General features: G+C 52.0%; 1 protein-coding gene across 1 annotated transcript; it reads right to left on the reverse strand.

The window, feature by feature from the left end:
- Positions 1 to 1,498: 1,498 nt before the first annotated feature.
- ZC3HC1 (zinc finger C3HC-type containing 1) lies at positions 1,499 to 16,825 on the reverse strand. The gene is made up of 10 exons (XM_032780930.2): positions 16,665 to 16,825; positions 14,576 to 14,687; positions 14,179 to 14,329; positions 11,800 to 11,883; positions 11,197 to 11,324; positions 9,489 to 9,646; positions 7,826 to 8,069; positions 4,495 to 4,701; positions 3,396 to 3,605; positions 1,499 to 2,079 (listed from the first exon to the last, which is right to left on the reverse strand). Exons 1-10 carry the CDS (start codon positions 16,799 to 16,801, stop codon positions 2,011 to 2,013), a joined length of 1,500 nt encoding a protein of 499 aa, XP_032636821.1. The 5' UTR covers positions 16,802 to 16,825; the 3' UTR covers positions 1,499 to 2,010.
- Between the last annotated feature and the right edge of the window lie 4,939 nt (positions 16,826 to 21,764).

Genomic DNA, 21,764 nt, shown 5'->3' on the forward strand with positions numbered 1-21,764 from the left:
CACAGCCTGGGGGGAGCCCCTGGAAGGGACCCGCATGCTGCGACAGTGACAGTAGGTGGTGCTAGCAGGCACCAATCCTGCACTGATTGCAAGGCCTCTGGCTGGAGTGGCCACATGACACCTACCCCTGCACTGCGAGTGAGCCGGCTGTTTGAACACGAATTAGCCGGAGCCGGGTCTGTCTGTAACCACAACCCTTCTTGTGGAAGTTTCCCGGCAGGGGGGGTTGACTTGGCCAGCTCTTAGGATTCTCGGTTGGCTGCATTCAGGGGCTCGAACAAAGGTAGTTTCCATTGCATATTTTGTGGGGCTTGGGGGCTCTCGTGCCACCATTTGACCCCATATCACCTTGGCACCTGAGCCATATTCTGATTGATCCACAGCTGGGTGGACTAAAGAGCAGACACGACAGACAGCTGCAGGGGGCACCCGGGGCAGGCAGGAGATACATCAAGGGCACATCTGTCCTTGGCCAAAAGGGGCTTGTCAATGGACTAGTCTATAAAAGCCTTTCAGGACTGTTGGACATGCCCAGATTCCCTAGAAGCAGGAGTCTGAATCCCAGCAGGGACAGCTCAGCTCAGCTCGTCATCCTCCAAGGCAGAGTTCTATGCAGGGCAGACATGAAATCTGCAGAGGTCCAGTCTGTGCAGTGTGGCTACTAGAGAGCTGTGCAACTTCCTTCTCAAGAGGGTTTGCTCAGTGTCCTTGAACAGCCTCTGCCAGTGTTGTGCATTGCACTGGCTCACTGCCGTGCTCCACACCAGAGGTAGCTGCATTTTAGTGATGCCGGGGGTATAACGTGAAGCATCCTAGGATGTGTGGGATGAGTGGCACCATATGAATTCAGAAGCATTACTACTTCACAGCGAGAAAGGAGTGGGGAGAAGAGACACTGGTGGGGGTAGATTTAGGGAGCCAGCTCTGGCTACAGAAGGGCCTCCTCTTTCTCTGCATTAACCTGCTGGAGAGGGGTGAACCCAGCAGGGCTTGGGCAAGTTCCTGCATGTTCAGATGCTTCTTCAGACTTCTTGGGTTGGCCAAACTGGGCTGGAAGTTCCCAGTGCGATTCCTGGGTCACCGTGAGCGTTGCCTGGGACTCTCAGTCCCAGCAGAAGTGCGGACAAGGCATCACAGGTTCTGTGGGGCCTTGTAGAAAGTCACCCGTGGGAGGCCCTGCAGCTGCGATTGGATCCTCCCCCTCCTCTAAGCTCCCTCGTGCCTGCCTGGAGGCCCCCTGACCTGCGGACAAAGCCAGCCCGGCTCTTTCCGAGGTGCCAGAGCTTCTAGCGAGACACCCTGAGCCTGGCGGTGGGCTAGGAAAGGTACTTGGGGAACTGCACCCACTATGAGTCTGCTGGCAGGGAGTCAGGGGAGGTACTGTGCCCATGTGTGGTGAGCAGGGACCCCAGCAGAACACATCTATGTATGACTGCCCAGGCCTAAGGCTGCGTGTCACTAGTCAGCCCCACCCCTGAAGGAAGGAGCACTAGACAGCTAAGAAAAAAAACAGGGAAAGATTTTATTACTATTTGTCATCAATCCCCAAGCCAGTGGGGCCCTGCCTCATAAGCCCTTCTATGGTGTGCAGTGAGGGACCTAACCTATGAAATGGATGTAGTTCCTTGGCAGAAAAAGATCCTTCCTGCATGGAGCCTGTTCTGGTTGGAGGTGGGGGAAACGCAGAGCCGGTGGGGGGCTGCCCCAAGCTAGTGGCTCCGAGAGATGCAGTGGCAGCTTGCAAGGAGGGTGCAGGCTTTGGCGAATGTGCCCGTATGCTCACCCTGTTTCAAATCAAACAGCCATGGGCTGCTGTTTACAGCCAGGGCTGCGTGTGGCCTTCACACCGTGCTTTGGGCACCCCCTGGAAAAGGGCTCCCATTGCTCGCTGAGCCTGGAGGAGCGTCTCCAGGAGCAGCCTGGCAAGCAACTGTAAAGCAGCTCTCTAATCCAACCCAATGTCCCTTGCAACCCGCCTGGCAGTCGTTCCCTGGCTGGGACCAAGCATCTTCAGGAGGAGCACATAGCTTCCCACTGCCGGAATATCCGGAACACCTTGCAGGATTTTACTGAGAGGCTCTGCAACAAGAAGGAAACAAGGGGACAATCAGAGGTCAAGTCACTCCAGCAGGGAGTTACACCCCAATCATAGAATATCAGGGTTGGAAGGGACCTCAGGAGATCATCTAGTCCCACCCCCTGCTCAAGGCAGTGCCAAGCCCAACTAAATCCCCAAATGGCCTCAAGGATTGAACTCACAACCCTGAGTTTAGCAGGCCAATGCTCAAACCACTGAGCTCTCTCCCCTCCACCCTCAATGGCCCAGCTGGGGGGTTCCCTCAAAAGCCCCAGGAGAGAGGACAAAGTGCAACAGGACACAACCACTGGCACATTCATCCAAGGGTCATACTTGCTTTACAGACACTAGCCCTTATCATTACATAATCCCATTTTACTGAAGGGGAAACTGAGGCATGGAATGGGGCAGTGACATTGAGAGTCAGCAATAGAACTGAGATCTCCTGATTCCCAGGCCTGGGCTCTAACCTCCAGCCTATGCTTGTTCTGTCATCCTGATAAATTATCTGTCAAACTCTACCAGCTTTCAGAGGCTTGCCCAAATGGCAGCTGTACGTGGCACATCTGGGACAGACACCCAGCTATCTTGTCTGTGATATAAATTGCTTGAATCTTCAAAGACAAATGCTGAAAACCAACCCCCAGCCCTCCCAAGTTAGAACAAAGGTCCCATTCTCCAACACAAGAGGTCTGGGCGAGTAAAACTGACAAACAGCACCTCTCTTTCGGGGTAGCTCGGGCCAGTTTTGGCTAAGATAGAGGTAGTGATGTCAAAATCAGGCTTATAATGGGAACCCAACCTTCTCTATAGGGACTAGTATCTCTCCATGGCTATGCTGACAGTCCCTCTCTAACATGGCGTATTTATATACGCATGTGTGCTGCATACGGGGTTGTTATAAATATCTTCAGCACCTTCTATGCTCTCCAGGCTCTGCTTTCACCTTCACTTTCCCTCCGGATAGACAGACTCACCAGACTCCATCTGTGTAAGTTACTAGCAGCTTCAGGCTCCAGCTGATTTTTCCCTTATAGAGCTGGGGCAGTTTGAGTCAGTGAGTTTGTGGAGCTGGAAAGTGGATGACGCTCCAGCTGTTTCTGAATGGGCAGAGTGCGTCAGTCAGGGCTATTAGAGATCAAAACCCCTTCTGGCAGATCAGAACCAAGCTGCCCCAAATTTTGTACATAGGATCTCAGCCCATGGTAGAATTTTAACGCCAAGTTTAAAGCAAACTGTAGTAGGCCTTTGGGAGCTCAGGGGGTTCAAAGATTGAGGCAGGTTTCAGTTTTGGGATCTCAATTGCTAGAGCTCTCACCACAAGCTCTGCGTCAGCTGCTCTGTTTGATTTCCTGGCGGCCAGGAGGACATTCAGCACCGCCCGCCAGCCAGGCTCCGCCTTCACAGATGTCAGCTCCGATTGGTCGCCGGTGTCCTCTGAGACGGCCTTCTCCTGCACTGGGTTGACCCAAGGGCACCAGTCGCGGTGCTGAGAGCTGGGGTCAAAGAAGCTTCTGGTGGAAGTGTCCTGCAGGGAGAGGAGAGGAGAATGGGTCTAAACCAGGGAGAGGCGGGACGACTTGTTTTAAAGAGACATTAATAATACAGTCAGACACTGATTTAAAATCACCCCTGACTCCAGCCTCCAAAGCTACGCTGGGGAGCCCTCTCCAGGGCAGCAGAGAACAGCAGAGCATCACCACCCAGGACACGGGTGTCATTCATCTCCAGGGCTGTCTGGGGAAGGGTAGGTTCCATCCTGCAGCCTGGGACTGTCCCAGAGGAAAGTATCTGACAACTGCCAGTGAAAGAAGGCAACTCAGTGGACTCTGCAGAGCCCTTTCAAATCTGCCATTAGTTCTCCTGAGCCCTGAGCTGGAGGGGCCATCTTTAGACTGTTTCTGTGGACCCTCTGTTGAGGCTTAAAGGAGCAAATTCACCGCAATGATGGCGCTTTGATAAGGTGACACTTGTCCCACCACCAAGGACACCACTCCATGACCCTGATTCAATACTTGAAGGCCATCAAGCAGCCACCAGAGGGAAGCAACTTCCCATCACAACCAGGCCCATCTGGATTAAAACCCACAACCTAGGGGTGTGAAAGGCCCCACATCCCATTACCTTCCTCCTGATCCCTCCTGGGCCTGCAAAAGGATCTGACTTTGCCAGATCTGAGAAGAGGCAGAAGGTCTAATTTCCCCAAGCTGGATAGAAAGATAGAATCTAACTGGAGGGGTGTGTGTGTGTGCGTGATGTTCTCTCCGCTTCAGGGGATGCAGCCAGGACAGAGCAACACAAGGACGAGGAAGCAAGTTGCAAAGACTTTGCCAGCAGCAGGGAAAACCTGACCTGGGTTCTTGAGAGAATGGCAAATTCTCTCGTTCGTTCTCCTTGGCGCGTGGCCAGGCACTCACCGAACTACTGGAAGAGCAGAGGCGCGCCCGCTTGGCTTTCCTGTGAGGGCTGGACGGCACCTCCACACTGTCCCCCTGCCCCATGCTGCGGGTTACCGGGCGGCTCCTCGTCAACGGGCTTGATGCCTCCGGCTCAGCCCGGTCCATGGGGCTTGAGCCATCCCAGCTCCGGACACGGGCTGTCACGGGGGACGGGCTCTTCTCGTGCTATCAGTGGGAAGGAGAGGGTGGGGAAGTTAGCCCCTGATGGACAGCACTAGGTAGCAGAGTTCCTATGGTGACCAGCACTTCCTCAGCTGCTGGAGGAAGGGACCTGCACCCGAAGCACAGCAGAACCTCTTGCCTATTACTACTCACCCCAGCTCAAAAGCCTGGGTAGGCGCTGTAAGGAGAAGATCCAAGTGGCTGGCACATCACTAACCTCCTCCCTCAGTCCAACCGATCCATATACAGCCAGTCCTACCCAAGTGCAGCCTGACCAGACCTTACGCTTTTGGGGAGACCTTTGTTCTGAGAGCACGTTCCCAGGGCCGGTCCCAGACAACCAGCCTGAAAATACCCATGTGTGCGGGATGAAAGGTGGCACAGGCCACTGCCCATAACAAATGCTCCTTGCTGCCCTGAACCTGCCACCTGCAATGCCCCACTGAGGCTTCCTGACCTCTGGTGCCAACACCATTGCAGGAGAGGTGGAAGTGCTGCACTGATCCTAGCTGTCATACTTCCTCCTCCTTGGGAGGTGGTGCTGTGCCCAGGATAAGGGTTTTAGCACTTTCTGCAGTGTCAACACCCAGTTAATTTGCGGTGATGGGAGTGACTGAACCTAGGGCATGCAACTGTAAAAATACATCAAAATCCAATCACCACCCAGTCAGGAAATGAGCGTTTACATGGGTGCTACAGAACACCCTGAGATTTATTCCACGCTCATCCCCAGGTATCTGAATGCCACTAGCCTTCAGACTCCCTGAGCAAACGACAGTATATCGCATCCCGACTCCTCAAAAAACCCGCTGGGGCTCTCCAACAAAAGGAATTCTCCCCACCCTCTAGGCTTTGCCACAGCTACCTCGCCAATGGGCTGGATACAACTTCAGTGCTATTCCCAAAACGGGCAGAGGGGTCGCTCAAGTCCAAAGCAGCGTGAGATATCCCCCCATCACAGGGATTACATGCCCGGATGCTGAAGCTAAAGAAGGGACATTTTTGACAGAGAGGGTAATTAACCATTGGAATAACTTGTCATGGTGGATTCGCCATCACTGACAATTTTAAAATCAAGATGGGATGTTTTTCTATGAGATCTGCTCTAGGAATTAGTTTAGGGACATCCTCTGGCCTGTGTTATACAGGAGGTCAGACTGGAGGGTAACAATGGTCCCTTCTGCCCGGGGAATCTATGGAAGAGTGAGACTTAGGTTTCATCCCAGACCTTGCCCCCACGGGCAATAAACTGCTGTTCCACTAGACACTCCCAGAACTAGCCTGCGCACTGAATTTTCAGGGGTAGCTCTGGGATGACGGACTGAATGCACATTGAGGAGTTGGAGGCATTTTTCCCCGTGACTCACAGTGGGAGCTTGACCACCCCAGAGGTGTCTATAAATAAAAATAGTCAGAAGTCAACATTTTCAAAAGCCGCATCAATGGAGGTGTCTGGATTTCGGAGACCCCTGGGGGCGGATTCCCATTGGCACTGAGCAAGTCACTGAGAGCTGTGGGTGCTCAGCACTTCGGCAAACCTGGCCTAAAATGCAGGCAATCGATGGCTACTTTGGAAAGTTTGGGCTGTAGAGAAAATTCCAGCCTGTGGGGACCACAGTCAGACACCTCCACTGGCACTGTGTATCCTTTCAAAAGGGACAGAAGTAACCCCTTCCTTCTCTTCCCCAATGGTCTCTCCCAGGGACCTAGCTTTGGAAATCTGCACGGGTGAGAGGGATCGGTGCTCACAGCACACGATGCTCCCTGATTTATAATGAAATCCTTCAGTCTTGCTGTTTTTGCAGCTTCATCCCCCTGTTACTCTCTAGCAACAAAGCTGGGGCTGCGCTGTGAACCTGGCCTTGATAACGGCACCAAAGCTCCTTTTCATGCCATCCCACATGAGAGAGATGACAGGAGGGCCTGCAGGGGGCCACTCCATAAAAGCGGTGAGATTGGAAACATGGCAGCGCGACAGAGCCCGGGTTGGGGGAAAGCTGCCTTGAGTGCATAAGCACCAGTGGAAAGCTCTCAATAACCAGCTTAAAGAGACACTTGGGAATCGGTTCTTGGGCATCGAAACCAGGTTCCATTGGAAAGAATGCTCATGTCTGCAGATCTGATCAAATAAGGAGCCATCTTCATTTGGGGGCAATGGCAAAAGGATGCTGCCAACTACTGTGTTGTAAATCAGAAATCCACCACAAGTACCCACCTGGGACCAGTTACAATGGTGCAAATCTGGAGGAGCCGCAGAGCGCAGTGCTGTAATATAGTCAACAGCCATTTCCCTACCTGCGGAGTCCAGGCCAGAATTTAGGGAGATCCCATGGGATCAGGCAGCACAGGCTACGTTTAGTTTCTGGAGTTGGGAGCCAGAGAAAACCACTGGGTTTTGTCCACGTTCAGTGGCCTAAATAAAGAGCCCCCAGCACGCTCATCACAACTGAGCCCAGCCTCTTGTCGAGCACATGGGCCAGGACAGCGGGCATTTGGGGGATTTAACCTCTCAGCAAAATGCATGATTCCCACAGCCTCCCCCCATCAGCCACCCTCACCAGCTGGCACTTGGAGGCTGCTTTCCAGCAGGATTAGGACAGTGCTAAGGTAAGTTTAAGGCCAGGCAGGGACTATGTGATCATGTTGCTTTAACATTCCCACGAGAGACGTTCTAATTTCAGATCTATGCAGGGAGCTCCACCCCAGCAAACCAACGCGCTGGTGGAGGGCAGTCAGGGATGTGGTTTCAGTTGGCCAAAGAAGGGGGGAGGGAGGGTCACTAGACCGTGATAAGCGCACTCATCTTTTCTCCTGCAGCACTCCTAACCCACCTGGCTCAGCAACCCAAACCGAGATCCCATGAGCGCCAACACAGGGGGCTGTCCCTGGACCATCATGCTGGCCCAGACATTTCTCCTTCCCTAGGACATACATCTAGCTCCATACAAACAGCACGTCTGAAGCTGGGACAGTAAATACACGGCCATGAAGGCCTTCCACACACATCACAATTACAGGCCTTTTCACAAGGCCACAGGGCTTCAGTGCGCACAGCTTTGCTAGGTGTCTCCATCTCTCTCCAAAGAAACGTGGAGGGACCTCTCCGACCAAGGGAGGCAAAGTGTACCTGCTCCGAGCCCGGAGGAAAGGTCGTGTCCTGGCTCCTTGTGATCATCCTGCGGGGAGACGTGGGCACCAGTGGGGTTCGGTCCGAGCGTGCCTCTGTGGGCGTAGTGGGAGTGCTGCCCAGTCCAAAGGAAGAGTCCAACTCGAGCATGGAAGACTCAATCTGATGGAAACCCCACAGCCCCACCTTCCTCATGCAGCGGGAACACATGATCACCGGGAGGTGCATGGACACCGATGTAGGGCTGTGTGTTGGAGGCACGGTAGAGTGGGGATGAGGAGAGAAAGTCAGGAAGAAATCTAGCACGTCCTCAAAACTGATCCCAACTTTTAGAACAAACAGATGTATTTGATAGACTAAACATTTAGTTCAGCATTCCCCAAACTTCTGAAAGCTGAGCTCCTACTTCTGGGAAACAAATCACACCCCCTCGCCATTTGCTGTTAAAAGTCTATACATTAAAAGTCTATACACCATCCTGCACACACACCTCATTTAGCTCTTTGTATGGTCCTTCCTTTCATGCTTTGATGAGCAGCGAAATAATCAACAGTGTTGATGTTTATTTGAAATAGCATCATTGGCATTTAAGTCAGTATCATTGGCATCTAAGTTAATGGGGCAGTTGACAGCTCAGAGCTATTGTTTCAGACTCTCTGCAAACTCAGGCAGCTGTCTATCTCTGCATCAGTTACTTCACTTCATGGTTTTGGAGGTTTTCTTTGCAACCATAGCAGCTAGAGCAGGGGTGGGCAAACTTTTTGGCCCAAGGGCCACACGGGGGTTGCAAAACTGTATGGAGGGCTGGGTAAGGAAGGCTGTGCCTCCCCAAACAGCCTGGCCCCTGCCCTCTATCTGCCCCTCCCACTTCCCATCCTGACTGCTCCCCTCAGATCCCGACATATCCAACCCCCTACTCTTTGTCCTCTGACTGCCCCCTCCTGGAACCACCCATCCCTAACCGCTCCCCCAGGACTCCATCCCCATCCAACCCCCCTGCTCCCAGTCCCCTGACTACTCTGACCCCTATCCACACCCCCACCTGCTGAGAGCCCCCCTGAGACCCCATGCCTATCCAACCCCCCTGATACCCATCCCCTGACCCCTATCCACACCCTCGCCCCCTGGGACTCCCACACTTATCCAACCCCCCACTTGTTCCCTGACTGCCCCCCAGAACCTCCGCCCCATCCAACCGCCCCCTGCTCCCTGTCCTCTGACTTCCCCTGGGGACCCTCCGCCCCTTATCCAACCCCTTGGCCCCGGCCCCCTTACCATGCTGCTCAGAGCAACATGTCTGGCAGCCGCACCACCTGGCTGGAGCCAGCCGTGCGGAGCCCTGCCGCCCAGAACACTGCCCACACGGCGGCGTGGCTCTGCGAGAGAGGGGCCAGGTATAAGCCTCTCTGGCCGGGAGCTCAGGGGCCAGGCATGACGTGGCCCGCAGGCTGGATGTCGCCCACCTCTGAGCTACAGGCTGATGCTTTTTAAACAATGGAACCTCAGGCCCTGGAGAGGACAGTCCTCTGTGATCCAGCCTCCTCGGCTTCTGACGGGTTTCATAGCAAATTACAGCAAAGTGCTACCTACATTTTGAAGCGTGTGTAGGATATTTACAAACAGCATTTTAGCTTTCACCATCAGAGATTAGTCACCTACTGACCTGTAATCCCAGCCACAGAGGGCCAGGATGCAGGCGGGGACATGTACTTGAAAGAGGTCAGAGCCCAATTTCACTGGTGTTTTCTCCCCTTCGGTTTTGCATTCAAGTTCCTCCTCGATCAGATGCAGGAGAAGGCTGATTTTATCTTCCGTCAAGGACTGCAGAGGACACACGACTCAGTCATGGTCTGGGAGGGTCTGGAGCCATGCTTTTGCTCCCTCAAACTGAGTTCCAATACACGGGGCACACTTGGAGCAAAGACTGTCTCTATTTGGGGCTCTGATCTCAGTACTACAAATACATGATTACACTGTTGCAATCAGGAAAGTGGCTGTGGAAAAAGTGTCACTTTCTTACTCCTCAGATGGGTTCCCTGGATTTTTCAGAATCAAGGCTGCTGACGTTAGCGACTGTTGTAGGGTTCTACTCCTGCTAGCTCTTCAGAACCAACACAGAGAGGGGGATGGATTCTATCCTGCCTCATACACGAGCAACAGAATCAACAACTAAGTTCTCATTGCCGGACTAACCTCCACCCCCCCGAAGGCCGCCCAGCTGAAATTGAAAGTGGAATGTGGCCTGCAGAATCTTTGTTACTGGTGATGGTGCAGGAGCCAGAATGAACCCAGCTTGACTCTCAGATCCCAAAGGGCGGGAGCAGTGTGTGTAAACTGAGTACATTGATGGGGAAATCGCTGAGACACAATTAGGAAGGAGCCCCAGGGTCCCATTGTTGGGGAGGCCCTTTTCAGAACGGAACGTTAGGAAGGACACAGATGGGATACAGAAATGTGTTCAGTGCCCATTGCCTTGGCAACACCTATTGCCAACGCCCCTTACGGCTTTTAAAACTATGACCATATATATGCTATCCATGGAGGTAGCTAAGTCAACCATCTCCACTGTTATTCCTTTCCAACCAACTGATGAACCCTTGGTTCCAGCAAATAACTTACACCCTGGTGTCATACTGAGAGACAACCAAACACCTGATTATAGCAACGGGCCTTCGTTCATGGCTGGTGGGCGCTAGACCCAATGCTCTGGGCAACCATTAGAAGATGAGAGTCTACAGGCTACTACTTTCTGGTTGCTCTATCTTACAATCATCGTGCAGCTAACGAGACAAGGCTGGTGGCTACTTCCTGCTCACTGATTAATGCAAGTAACTGTTACTGAGGTGAGGGTCTGCTGGTAGGCCTGGCCTCCTTCCCTCTGCAGCTAAAAAAAGAGGAGTCCACCGTCTCCTTCCCATGAAGCGTTTCCACGTGAAGCAGTGGGAACCCTGAGGTTGCTGACATCTTTATGCACATATGCAACATTAGGACACGTAAACCCACTTTCGGGAGCTGCCTCCCCAAACTGTGCGATTACTGGACACAATTTTGAAAACCACCTCTAAAAAAAAAAAAAAAACCTTAGGAAATTCCACACCAAAACCTCTGTTAGGATAATGTTGCGGTTGCAAAATTAAGTGCTCAAACATCAGTGAGCACCTCAGATTACCCATGCAGACTATTAAAACTGTATGCTGATGCACGCGCATGGGGCAGAGCTAAGGTTACCCAGGCAACTCTCACTTCAACCTTTCTTGGCTTCTGACATCTCAACCTTACTGTTATTTTTACATGGATTTAGACAGTGCCAGCATGCCAGGCTCCTTCATCTGACCCTCCCCACCTCCTCCCAGTGGTGAGCACAAACTCACCATATTTTTCAGATCCTCTGGTTTCAGAGAGGGCAGCTGAAGTTCTAGCTGACACAGGCTTTGAAAGCGATCCAGGAAGTCACTGACAAGGGCTATTGGCTCGCCAACCAGTAAAACAGCAAAGCGATCTATTAGGAAGCAAAAGCAGGAGGCTTCAGTTTCAGTGCAGATCCCTGCCCTCCTGTTATTTCACAGACAGAGAGAACAGGAATCAGTGATGCCAAATTAAAAACAAGGGTCTTCCTGCCATTGAAAGGCCACGCACAAAAAGGAGCATGGACCTACTGTTTTGTTTTTTTTCAGGTCACCTTTAAGCCTGATCCATTGGTGAAATGTGACTCAATTTCCTAGCGACGTGAGGGCTGTAGAAAAGAAATTCTCTAACCCTTTACAAATGCCCTGAGTCATGCAATTCCCTCCACAGCCCGAGCATAGTTTTTAACAGTCATCTCTCTCTGTCAAAAGGGACTGTAACAACCTTGTAGGTAGGTGCTATTGAAGGCAATGCTATGAGAGGGCCAATGCAAAAGGAGAGAGGGGAGTAAGACTAGAACGGGGTCAGGTTCTTGGACTGTTGCCCAGGTTGGACTTAGTGACACCTACCTGGACAGGGACTGTCGGGCCAGAAACAGAACTTCTCATGGGCAGTACACAAAGCTTTCTTCAGTTCCGCACACCTCTCCTTGTCTGAAAGGCAAACAGCACTGAAATCTAGGTAGCTGCAAAATAATCTTCCATGAGAAGTGCGTGGGACACTTCAATCTAGTTGGACAAAGCTCAGGAGAAGACACCGCACTGGCAGAGGAATGGCTGGAGGAGAGCTAACAGGGTGTCTAACAGCTCTAATGCAGGGGTTGGCAACCTTTCAGAAGTGGGGTGCCGAATCTTCATATATTAACTCTGATTTAAGTTTTCACATGCCAATAATACATTTTAATGTTTTTTAGAAGGTCTCTATAAGCCTATAATATATAACTAAACTATTGTTGTATGTAAAGTAAACATTTTGAAAACTTTACTTAAGAAGCTTCATTTAAAATTAAATTAAAATGCAGAGCCCCCCGGACTGGTGGCCAGGAGCCGAGCAGTGTGAGTACCACTGAAAATCAGCTTGTGTGCCTCCTTCGGCACGTGTGCCATAGATTGCCTACGCCTGCTCTAATGTCTAAGGTGGTGTCATTTTGTCTGATATTTGCATGGATGGATGCATACAAATCTGCCCTGCAGGAACCCTGAAAAGTTACTGACTGCAAATTTAACGTCTCATCTTAAACCACCTTCCTTTCCCCTTGTCCCATAGCAGAACCCCATCCCGTTGGGGGCAGACTGCCTCATACTCTCTGCCCCACCAGCTCGTCTTCCCTGTAGATAACTCTGTTAGGCCTCATCCTCATTTCTCCCTGCCTTGTCTTACCATCATCCTTGCTCTCTCTTCCCACACTGGTTCATGCTCTGAAGGAGCAGTCAGGAACCAGCAGCAGTGGGGAGCAGGGCAGGTTACGAGGGAAAGAAGGGGACATTCTCAGTCAGGCAAAACCTATTCCACCTCCCTGCAGCCACAAACCCTCCCTCTCCCGTGGCACATTGCCCCCAAGTGATCATCATGAAACCGTAGGAGTTTGCTGAAGTCCAGGTGTTGGGGGGTTGGAAATTAAGAACTTGGCTAAGGATAAATTTAATTCTGCTTTTAAAGTTGATCAACCCCCCACCGTCCCGTACCCGCCCCAAATCACTTACTAATAAAATGAAAAAATTCTACCCTGTGCTTTGATCGCCTCAAGTTACTTAGATTGTAAACTCTGTGGCGCAGTGACCATCTGTTTGTTCTGTGTTTGTACAGCACCTAGCACTGTTGGAGACGCTACAGTAATACAAAGAATACTTGATTCTAAGAGATACTATTATCAATACACTAATTTGACTAGTAGCTACTTAAAGTGACTATTTAATTAATGAAGGGTCAACAGTCTGAATGAAATTGAAGAAAAAAAAAGAAAGGGCCGAAAAGAGACGCATGATAAAATCCAACCGCAAGTTGCCTCAATCAGAGACGGTTATTAATCCAAGTGTTGTTATGTTTATGCAAACAATTATATGCCCCCAGTGGACATGCAAATAACAAGATCAGTTACTTATTTAAAGCAAAGTGATACGAATGGACAAGTTATTGTTATTTATCACACGCTGATGTATTCATCTCCATAGCAGACACAAAAGGAAGAGCGACTCACTGGCTGGAAGCGTTTGCTTGACCAAAAGAAGCAGAAAGCACTAGTTTGAATTGTGGGTGTGGGTTAATATGGTCTCCAGGCAAAGGAATGGACAGGGAAGGAGAGCAAGTGAAAGGGCGGTGAAACCATCGTACTCCAAGGCTAAGGGGAAAACTTGAGATTGGTTGCTAGACTAGAAAAAACAACAAAGTGAACAGAACAGGGAGAGAGAGCTTAACTGCTAACAATTCCCCATAAATTCTTTATTACAAAGGAAATGGCAGACTGGCTCAGAGCATTGGCCCCTTATTGTCTGTATTGCCATAGCACGTAGGAGCCCGACGCAAGGACCAGGATATCTTTGTGCTAGGCGCTATCCAAGCACAGAACGAAAAGATAGTCCCTGCAGTGGTCAGTACCAGCTGCTTCAGGAGATGGTGCAAGAAACCCTGCAGTGGAACAACCTGCCCCCCACCCCCCCCGGAAATCTCTTTCCAGCCTCTGATAGTAGAGCTCAGTCGATGCCCTCAGGCAGGAGGTTTTATGATCTTTAAAACCCAAGGGTGTTTTTAAACTTGGGTGCATGAACTTAAATATGCTAAACAAGTGGCTCCGTTTTCAGAGATACCCCAGCTTCCAGAGAAAATACCAAATGTAAATGCCCCAGTATGAATTTAGGTGCCTGCCCTAGGCCCTTTGATGTGAAATCTTTAGTTTTATTTCCAGATTAGGAACAAAGCGATCAGCCGTATGGAGAGATTGTTGTACGTACACTTGTTGAAGTCAAATGCCAGCTGCAAACTTGCACAGAGGAAGGCCTGGCAGCTGGAGCACTTCAGCATGTCACTCTCTATATTGGTCCATCCATATTTGGCACATATCAGGGGAGAAAGCTCATGAGGTTTGCCTGCCCACTTCAAAGAGTGCTCCCGTTAAGGACAACAATACAGAGACATCACAACTGTATTCAGCTAAATACTTGTGCCAATCAAACAGTTCACCTGGGTCTTTACTGAAGGACACCTTTTCCACCTTTCAGGAAACGGAGTGGCTGGGTGAAGAGACACACGTGGGGGCTGACTGCCATGAGAAATTCTGGGTTGGTTTTTGGTGGGAGTGCAGGGGTAGGTCAGCTTTTGATACAGAAAGCCCAACACCAAAAAGGATATAGTAAACGTTTCTACTCTGCTGAAGTAGGCTTCTTTACTAGTTGTCTCGAAAGGAAAAGCATCTGTTTGTGAAGATCCATTAGTTGATTCTGACAAGGAAGATGTGTCCTTTCTAAAATAAAGCAACAGGTCAGCAAGCAAAGTCCCTTGGTCCTCTGTGTAAAGATTTCATTAATGTTCTAGAAAAATGCATATTACAGCAATGAGTCCACAACACCTCTACCAATCTCACCCTTCAAGATTAACCTCAAAACTTTTTTTTCCAAAAGCCCTGCAAACCTCAGATTCTAAGAAGTGTTAACAAAACAAAGGCCAATTAAGAGAAAAATGGAACAAAAATGAACACTAAACATCAGCACGCAATCTCCTGACATTGATCAGTAACAGCTGGTGATATGCATTTGCCACGAGGTTCCCCCAACTCTTTTCCAAATTTGGGTGAAGTAATATGGAAAACTGATACTAAATCTGAGAACTTTGCGATGGAGCAGCATGATTCAGTGGCTTAAATTGCAGCAAGGGAGGTTTAGGTTGGACATTAGGAAAAACTTTCTAAGTATCGGGATAGTTAAGCACTGGCACAAATTGCCTAGGGAGACTGGGGAATCTCCATCATTAGAGATTTTTAAGAACAGGTTAGACAAACACCTGTCAGGAATGGTCTAGTTCAGTGGTTCTCAAACTTGTGTACTGACAACCCCTTTCACACAGCAAGCGTCTGAGCACGACTCCCTCTTAAATATATAAAAAAGTGTTTTTTAATTTATAACACCATTATAAATGCTGAAGGAAAAGTGGGGTTTGGGGTGGAGGCTGACATCTCACAAAACCCCATGTAATAACCTCACGACCCCCTGAGGAGTCCCGACCCCCAGTTTGAGAACCTCTGGTCTAGCTACTACGTAGTCTTGCCTTGAGTGCAGGGGACTGGACTAGATGACCTCTCCACGTCCCTTCCAGTCCTACAGTTCTATGATGCTATGACAGGGTACAAGACTGGGAGCAAGAAGACTTTGGTTCTCTTCCCATCTCGAGGCTACATTAGCTTCTGGGGTGAAAAAAAGACTGTGAAGCACTGTTAAAGAAAAGTGTGAATTTCTTATTTAATATTTCCTTATGATTGAGCCTGTGTTGCTTCTGACACCACCAATAACGCCCTCCTTAAAATCTTGTGCTCCCTTAGCTTCTGTAAATCCGTCCTCTCCTGGTTCTCCTCCTATTTCTCTGTTTTTTCCTTTCGACATCTCCTTTGGTAGGTCTTCCTCCTCCCCTCTCCATGAGGCAGTCCGCCCTTGTCTTGTCCTCTTCTCCCTTTAGATCTTCTTGCTAGACGGCTTCAACCACCAACTTTTCACTGATGAATTACAAACCTTTTGCCTTCATTTGTGGGCCTTCATCCAATTCCACATCAGAACCTGGTACCTACACTTCACCTCCTTGATATGTTGCTGTCAATTTTAACTTTTGGCCAAACCTGAACTTGTAATATCCTCTCTGAAACCCTCCCCACTCCACCCATTCTTGGTCACCTTTAAAAAATACCACAACCCTCCATGTCACCCCAGCCAAAAAACTTGGGGGCCATCTTCAGCTCCTACACTTGCTCACCACTCATAGCCAGGGCTGTGCCTAAGTCCAGCCACACAGGGAGTCAGTTTTGAGTCCCAATGGGGAAATAAATCCACTTGAGAGTCAGCTGTTGTAAACACAAAGCCTTTTGCAAACTGGACCCAACCACGGGGCTGTGCTGACAACGTGGCAGCTACAATAGGGCCCGTCGCACGGCAAACACCGGCCTCCTCCGAGATGCCAGGGCTGAAGGGGCAGACGCCCGCCTCTGGCCGGGCAAACGAGAGGCCTGAGAATACAAAGCCTCTGCCAGGCTCATCGCCCTTCCCCTGGATCACCCGGGGGCCCTCGCTCCAGCCCGGCTTGAGAGGGACATCGCCTGCCTGGGCCCACGCGGCCGTAACGGCGCCCACGCTGGGGGCATGGCTGACCCCGCGTGGGGCTGCAGCCCCCCCGCCACCGGGCCCAAGGGAGGTGACCAGGGAGCAGCGGTTATGTCCCCCCACTGATCCCCGCTCACCCCTCCAGCCCGGCCTCCTCCGGGGCGATGCCCCCGTCGATCAGCTCCCGGATCTTCTGCGGGGTGACGGCTGGGGACTTCGCTTTACCCCCCGGCCCCTCCTCGCTCTCCGGGGCGGCAGCGCTGGGCGCCGCCATCTTGGTCCCGCACTGTGTATCCTTCCCCCCGCGGAGGTGGGAAACAAGGAGCCAGGGAACTACCGTTCCGGCCCCACACGTAGGGCGCTCCAGGGCCCTCTCATCTCCAGCCGCACCCCCGGATTAAGGGGAGTAGCCTCCCAGGGGGGACTGAGCGAGATCCTCCCTCCCCCTTGCCATAGGGGGAAGCCTCCAAACCCATCCCTAGTAGAGGGAGCCTCCCTGACAAGGAGACAGGGCTTGGGAGGAGCATAAAGGGAGTGAAGAGAAGGATGTGTGTCTACACTGCACCTGCGCTACAGTGGGAGTTACTGGGGGTGTGTCTCCACTGCCGGCACCACAGCAGGGAGCAAGGCTTACCAGCACTACAGGGTCACAGCTGCAGCTGCACTCACAGATGTCATAGAATATCAGGGTTGGAAGGGACCTCAGGAGGTATCTAGTCCAACCCCCTGCTCAAAGCAGGACCAATCCTCAGATTTTTTACCCCACTTCCCCAAATGGCCCCCTCAAGGACTGAACTCACAACCCTGGGTTCAGCAGGCCAATGCTCAAACCCAGGGCTGGCTCTAGCCATTTCGCTGCCCCAAGCACAGGAGCACGCCTCGGGGGATGCTCTGCCACTCGCTGGTCCCGCGGCTCCGGTGGATCTCCCGCAGGCATCCCTGCGGAGCGTCCGCTGGTCCGCGGCTCCAGTGGACCTCCTGCAGGCGTGCCTGCGGATGCTCCACCGGAGCCGCGGGACCAGCGGACCCTCCCCAGGCCCACCTGCGGGAGGTCCACTGGAGCCGCAGGCGCCCTCCTGGCAACTGGCAGAGTGCCCCCCCGCAGCGTGCTGCCCCAAGCATGCGCTTGGCGCACTGGGGCCTGGAGCTGGCCCTGCTCAAACCACTGAGCTACCCCTCTTCCCCTGCTGCAGTGCTGTAGTGTAGGCACTACGGCGAAGGAATAGGAGTTTTTCCATTGCTACAGCACGTCCACCTCTGAGAGGTGGTAGTTAGATCAATGGGAGAATTCTTCCATTAACCTAGTTGTGTATACAATTGTTTTAGGTCAACCTAACTATGCCGCACAGGGCGTGAGATGTTTCACAGCCCTGAGCAATGTAGCTAGGTCGACTAGAGTTTCAGGTGAAGACCAGGCCTTAGAGTCTCCTGTGCCTAGAGGAGGCATTGATGGGAGGTCCACCAGAGCCGCGGGACCGGCGAGTGGCAGAGCGTCCCCCGCGGCGTGCTGCCATGCTTGGGGCAGCGAAATGGCTAGAGCCAGCCCTGGGTTTGAGCATTGGCCTGCTGAACCCAGGGTTGTGAGTTCAATTCTTGAGGGGGCCATTTGGGGAAGTGGGGTAAAAAATCTGAGGATTGGTCCTGCTTTGAGCAGGGGGTTAGACTAGATGACTTCCTGAGGTCCCTTCCAACCCTAATATTCTATGACATCTATGAGTGCAGCTGAAGCTGTGACCCTGTAGTGCTGCTAAACCTTACTCCCTGCTGTAGTGCCTAGAGGCACAGGAGGCAACTCATTTCTCCCACTGCTGTCTGTCCAGAGCAAGATGTCTGACTCCATCATAAATTGTCTCCATGACAGCAGCATACTTCTTGATAGGTCATCCCGTGTCCTCCATGCCTTCTCTTCCCTCCAGATGGTATCCAATCTGAGATGTACCTGGAGCTTTTGTCCCAGGGTAACCTGATGACAGGCCCAAACCACTGTAGCCATCTCTGTCTAATTACTGATTCCACAGTCTGCTGACCTGCTCTGCACAACACTTGCACATTAATTGCCTGAGGAGGTTGTGAAGGCTAGGACTATAATGGGTTTAAAAGAGAGCTAGATTCATGGAGGTTAAGTCCATCAATGCCTATTAGCCAGGATGGGTAAGGAATGGCGTCCCTAGCCTCTGCTTGTCAGAGGGTGGAGATGGATGGCAGCAGAGAGATCACTTGATCATTACCTGTTAGGTTCACTCTCTCTGGGGCACCTGGCATTGGTCACTGCCAATAGACAGGATACTGGGCTGGATGGACTTTCGGTCTGACCCAGTATGACTATAAAGATAGATAATACAGCAATGTGGCCATCAAACAGAGGCAGCTGACGGATACAGGTGTTGAGCGTCTATGACAACGAGTGCTGCACTGATAGATTATATTAGCTAGGCAGGCAAGGAAGGAGGAGAGATACTGTCAGATGCTGATGCTTTCAAATCCCAAGGTCTGTTCACTGCTAGGATCACAGTCATTACTGCCTCAGGGTTTCATTTTCTAGGAAAAGACCAATGGTAGGATTAGAATCTTGTATCTGCGGTAACTCACTGCTCATTGAGGCCAAGAAACTAGTAGGATTCAGAAAAGCATCAGAATAACATCACAGTTATGTAAGAAAGTATAATAGTATATAAAGGATGTGAGCACTGAATCTTTGTGGCATAAGTCAACCACTAATGAAAAGATTAGGAAGAAGCTTCCAGTATAGGCATTTGATTGCTTAAAGGTCAATTATAGAGGTTTTACACTTTCCTCTAGAGCATCTGACGCTGGCTGGTATGGGAGACAGGAGACCAGATAGAGCTGGGTGGCTAATGTATTGCAGGTATTTGCAATTTTTTTCTTTTCCCTCTCCCATGAATAATTATTAGTGAATAATTTTTCCATCATTTGATCAGTTCTAATATGGCAATTGCTATTAATAATTATTTTAGTTTTTATTATTTGCATTGTCGTAGCCCCTAGGAGCCCCAGTCATGGATGAGGGCCCCATTGTGCTAGGCACTGTACAAACTCAACAAAAAGATTGGTCAGGCTGCTGCTATCTCATTGGCCTACACAGTATGCACAGAAACAATGGTCTCAAGTTGCAGTGGGGGAGGTCTAGGTTGGATATTAGGAAACACTGTTTCACAAGTAGGGTGGTGAAGCGCTGGAATGGGTTACCTAGGGAGGTGGTGGAAGCTCCATCCTTAGAGAATTTTAAGGTCAGGCTTGACAAAGCCCTGGCTGGGGTGATTTAGTTGGGGTTGCTCCTGCTTTGAGCAGGGGTTGGACTAGATACCTCCTGAGGTCTCTGCCAATCCTTCTTTTATATCAGTGGTTCTCAAGCTTTTGTACTGGTGACCCCTTTCGCGTAGCAAGCCTCTGAGTGCAACCACCCCTTATAAATTAAAAATACTTTTTTATATATTTAACACCATTATAAATGCTGGAGGCAAAGCAGGGCTTGGGGTGGAGGCTGACAGCTCATGACTGCCCCCCGGTAATAACCTTGCAACTCCCCCCCCCCAAGGGGTCACGAGCCCCCATTTGAAGACCCCTGTTCTATATGAATAATAACCACCAGTGGTATGGTGCATTCCCTGTGCTCAACAGCTGCCACAAGGAAGGAGGGGACCCCATGAATGCTGCTCTCGCAGAGGCTGCGATGGGACACGCCCCCCGCCTTATCACCCTAGCTCTCCTAGACAGATACCAGCCTCACAGCTGAACAGAACGTTCTATGGCTGGTGAGAGTTCCGGAGTCGGCTGCCGATTGCTCCTGCCTGATTCCGTAGTGGCGCCCGGAGAAAGAGTCCAGCGGAGCGGTTCGAGGACCTCTGGTATCAGTTCCTCATGTCTGTCTCTGCCCCTCTCTTTGGTGACGTTCCCCTCTTTCTAGTCCACCTGCCAAGAATCCTGTCTCCTATTGGCGCTTGCTATTGAAGGCCGCTGCTGATTGGCCTGTCCGTGGGCTCAAGCGAGCGAAGCCCTCCCATACTCCCCCGGCGGAGGAGGGAGCGGGCCGGGGCCCTGAGGGGCGGAGCGGAGTCGGTCGGGCCATGTCGGCGGCGGAGGGCGGCTGGGACGGGAATCGGCGGCGGGGGGGCGCTGGAGGCAGCGGCTCGGGCGGAGGGTGCAGCGAAGAGAGAGAGATGCCAGGGGAGAGGATGTGAGGGCCTATGTCGCTGAAGAATGGAGGGATGCCCAGGAATGCATGCACGCTCAAGCCCTGCCCATTTGCAAGGAGATCGTGCCCAGCGTGAACCCTGTTTTCCAAGGGCAGCAGACACCCCCGAATCGGGGGGGCGGGGCAGTTCCATGGCCAGTGGGGCCCCCCTCCCCATTATTCAGGGGCACCGCAGCATGGGGTCACGGGCCCCACGCTTAAGATGCCTCCCTTTCGGGCTGCTTCAAGAAGGCGGAGGTGGATTATGGAGCTGCCCCTGGGCGCGGGGGGGGGTATGGAAGCTGGCCCTGGGGGGTTATGGGAGTGCCCCCCGGGCGGGGGGGGGTTATGGAAGCTGCCCCCCGGGCGCGGGGGGTTATGGAGCGGCCCTGGGCGCGGGGGGGGGGGTTTATGGAGCCCCCCCGGGCGCGGGGACGGTGGCGCTGCCGCCAAGGAGGGGGGGAGGCCGAGCGGACTCACTGCCAGGTGGGCCTGACGGCAGCTGAGCGAAGCGGTTGAGGAGCCCCCGGCCGACACCGCCCCGGGCCCGTCCCCGCTGTCCAGGGGGCAGCTCCATAACCACCCCCGCCCCTGAGCAGCCCCGAAAGGGGGAGGCATCTAAGCGTGGGGCCCGTGACCCCATCTGGGTGCCCCTGATAATGGGGGAGGGGGCGCCCCACTGCCATGGAACTGCCCCGCCCCGTCGGGGGGTGTCTGCTGCCCTGAAAACAGGGTCACGCTGGGGCACGATCGCTTGAAATGGGGCAGGGCTGAGCGTGCTGCAATCCTGGGTCCCTCCATTCTTCAGCGGACATAGGCCTCACATCCTCTCCCCTGGGAGCTGTTGGGGTCCCGGTTTCACAGCCGGGTCCAGGGAAGTACTGAGAGGTCCAGTCACTTGCCTAGAGTCTCTCACAGAATCATAAAAACAAACCCTGGGGATTGAGTCAAGCCCTTTAATTGCACAACCTGTGAACAGTGTGTGTGATCTCGAAGGTGCTTCACTACTGCAGTGGTGGACCAAGGGACCTATCTGGTTAGAAAG

This window comes from Chelonoidis abingdonii, chromosome 1, assembly GCF_003597395.2.
Source record: "Chelonoidis abingdonii isolate Lonesome George chromosome 1, CheloAbing_2.0, whole genome shotgun sequence".
NCBI classification, from domain to species: Eukaryota; Metazoa; Chordata; order Testudines; family Testudinidae; genus Chelonoidis; species Chelonoidis abingdonii.

Excerpts from the sequence above, each read along its gene's own strand:
- ZC3HC1 (XM_032780930.2), bottom strand. The coding sequence starts at position 16,801 with ATGGCGGCGCCCAGCGCTGCCGCCCCGGAGAGCGAGGAGGGGCCGGGG. Across the intron at positions 14,688-16,664 it reads GAGGAGGCCGGGCTGGAGGG|AAAGGACACATCTTCCTTGT; the intron begins GTGAGCGGGGAT and ends GCTTTATTTTAG. Across the intron at positions 9,647-11,196 it reads CAGAGGATCTGAAAAATATG|TCCTTGACGGAAGATAAAAT; the intron begins GTGAGTTTGTGC and ends TGTCCTCTGCAG.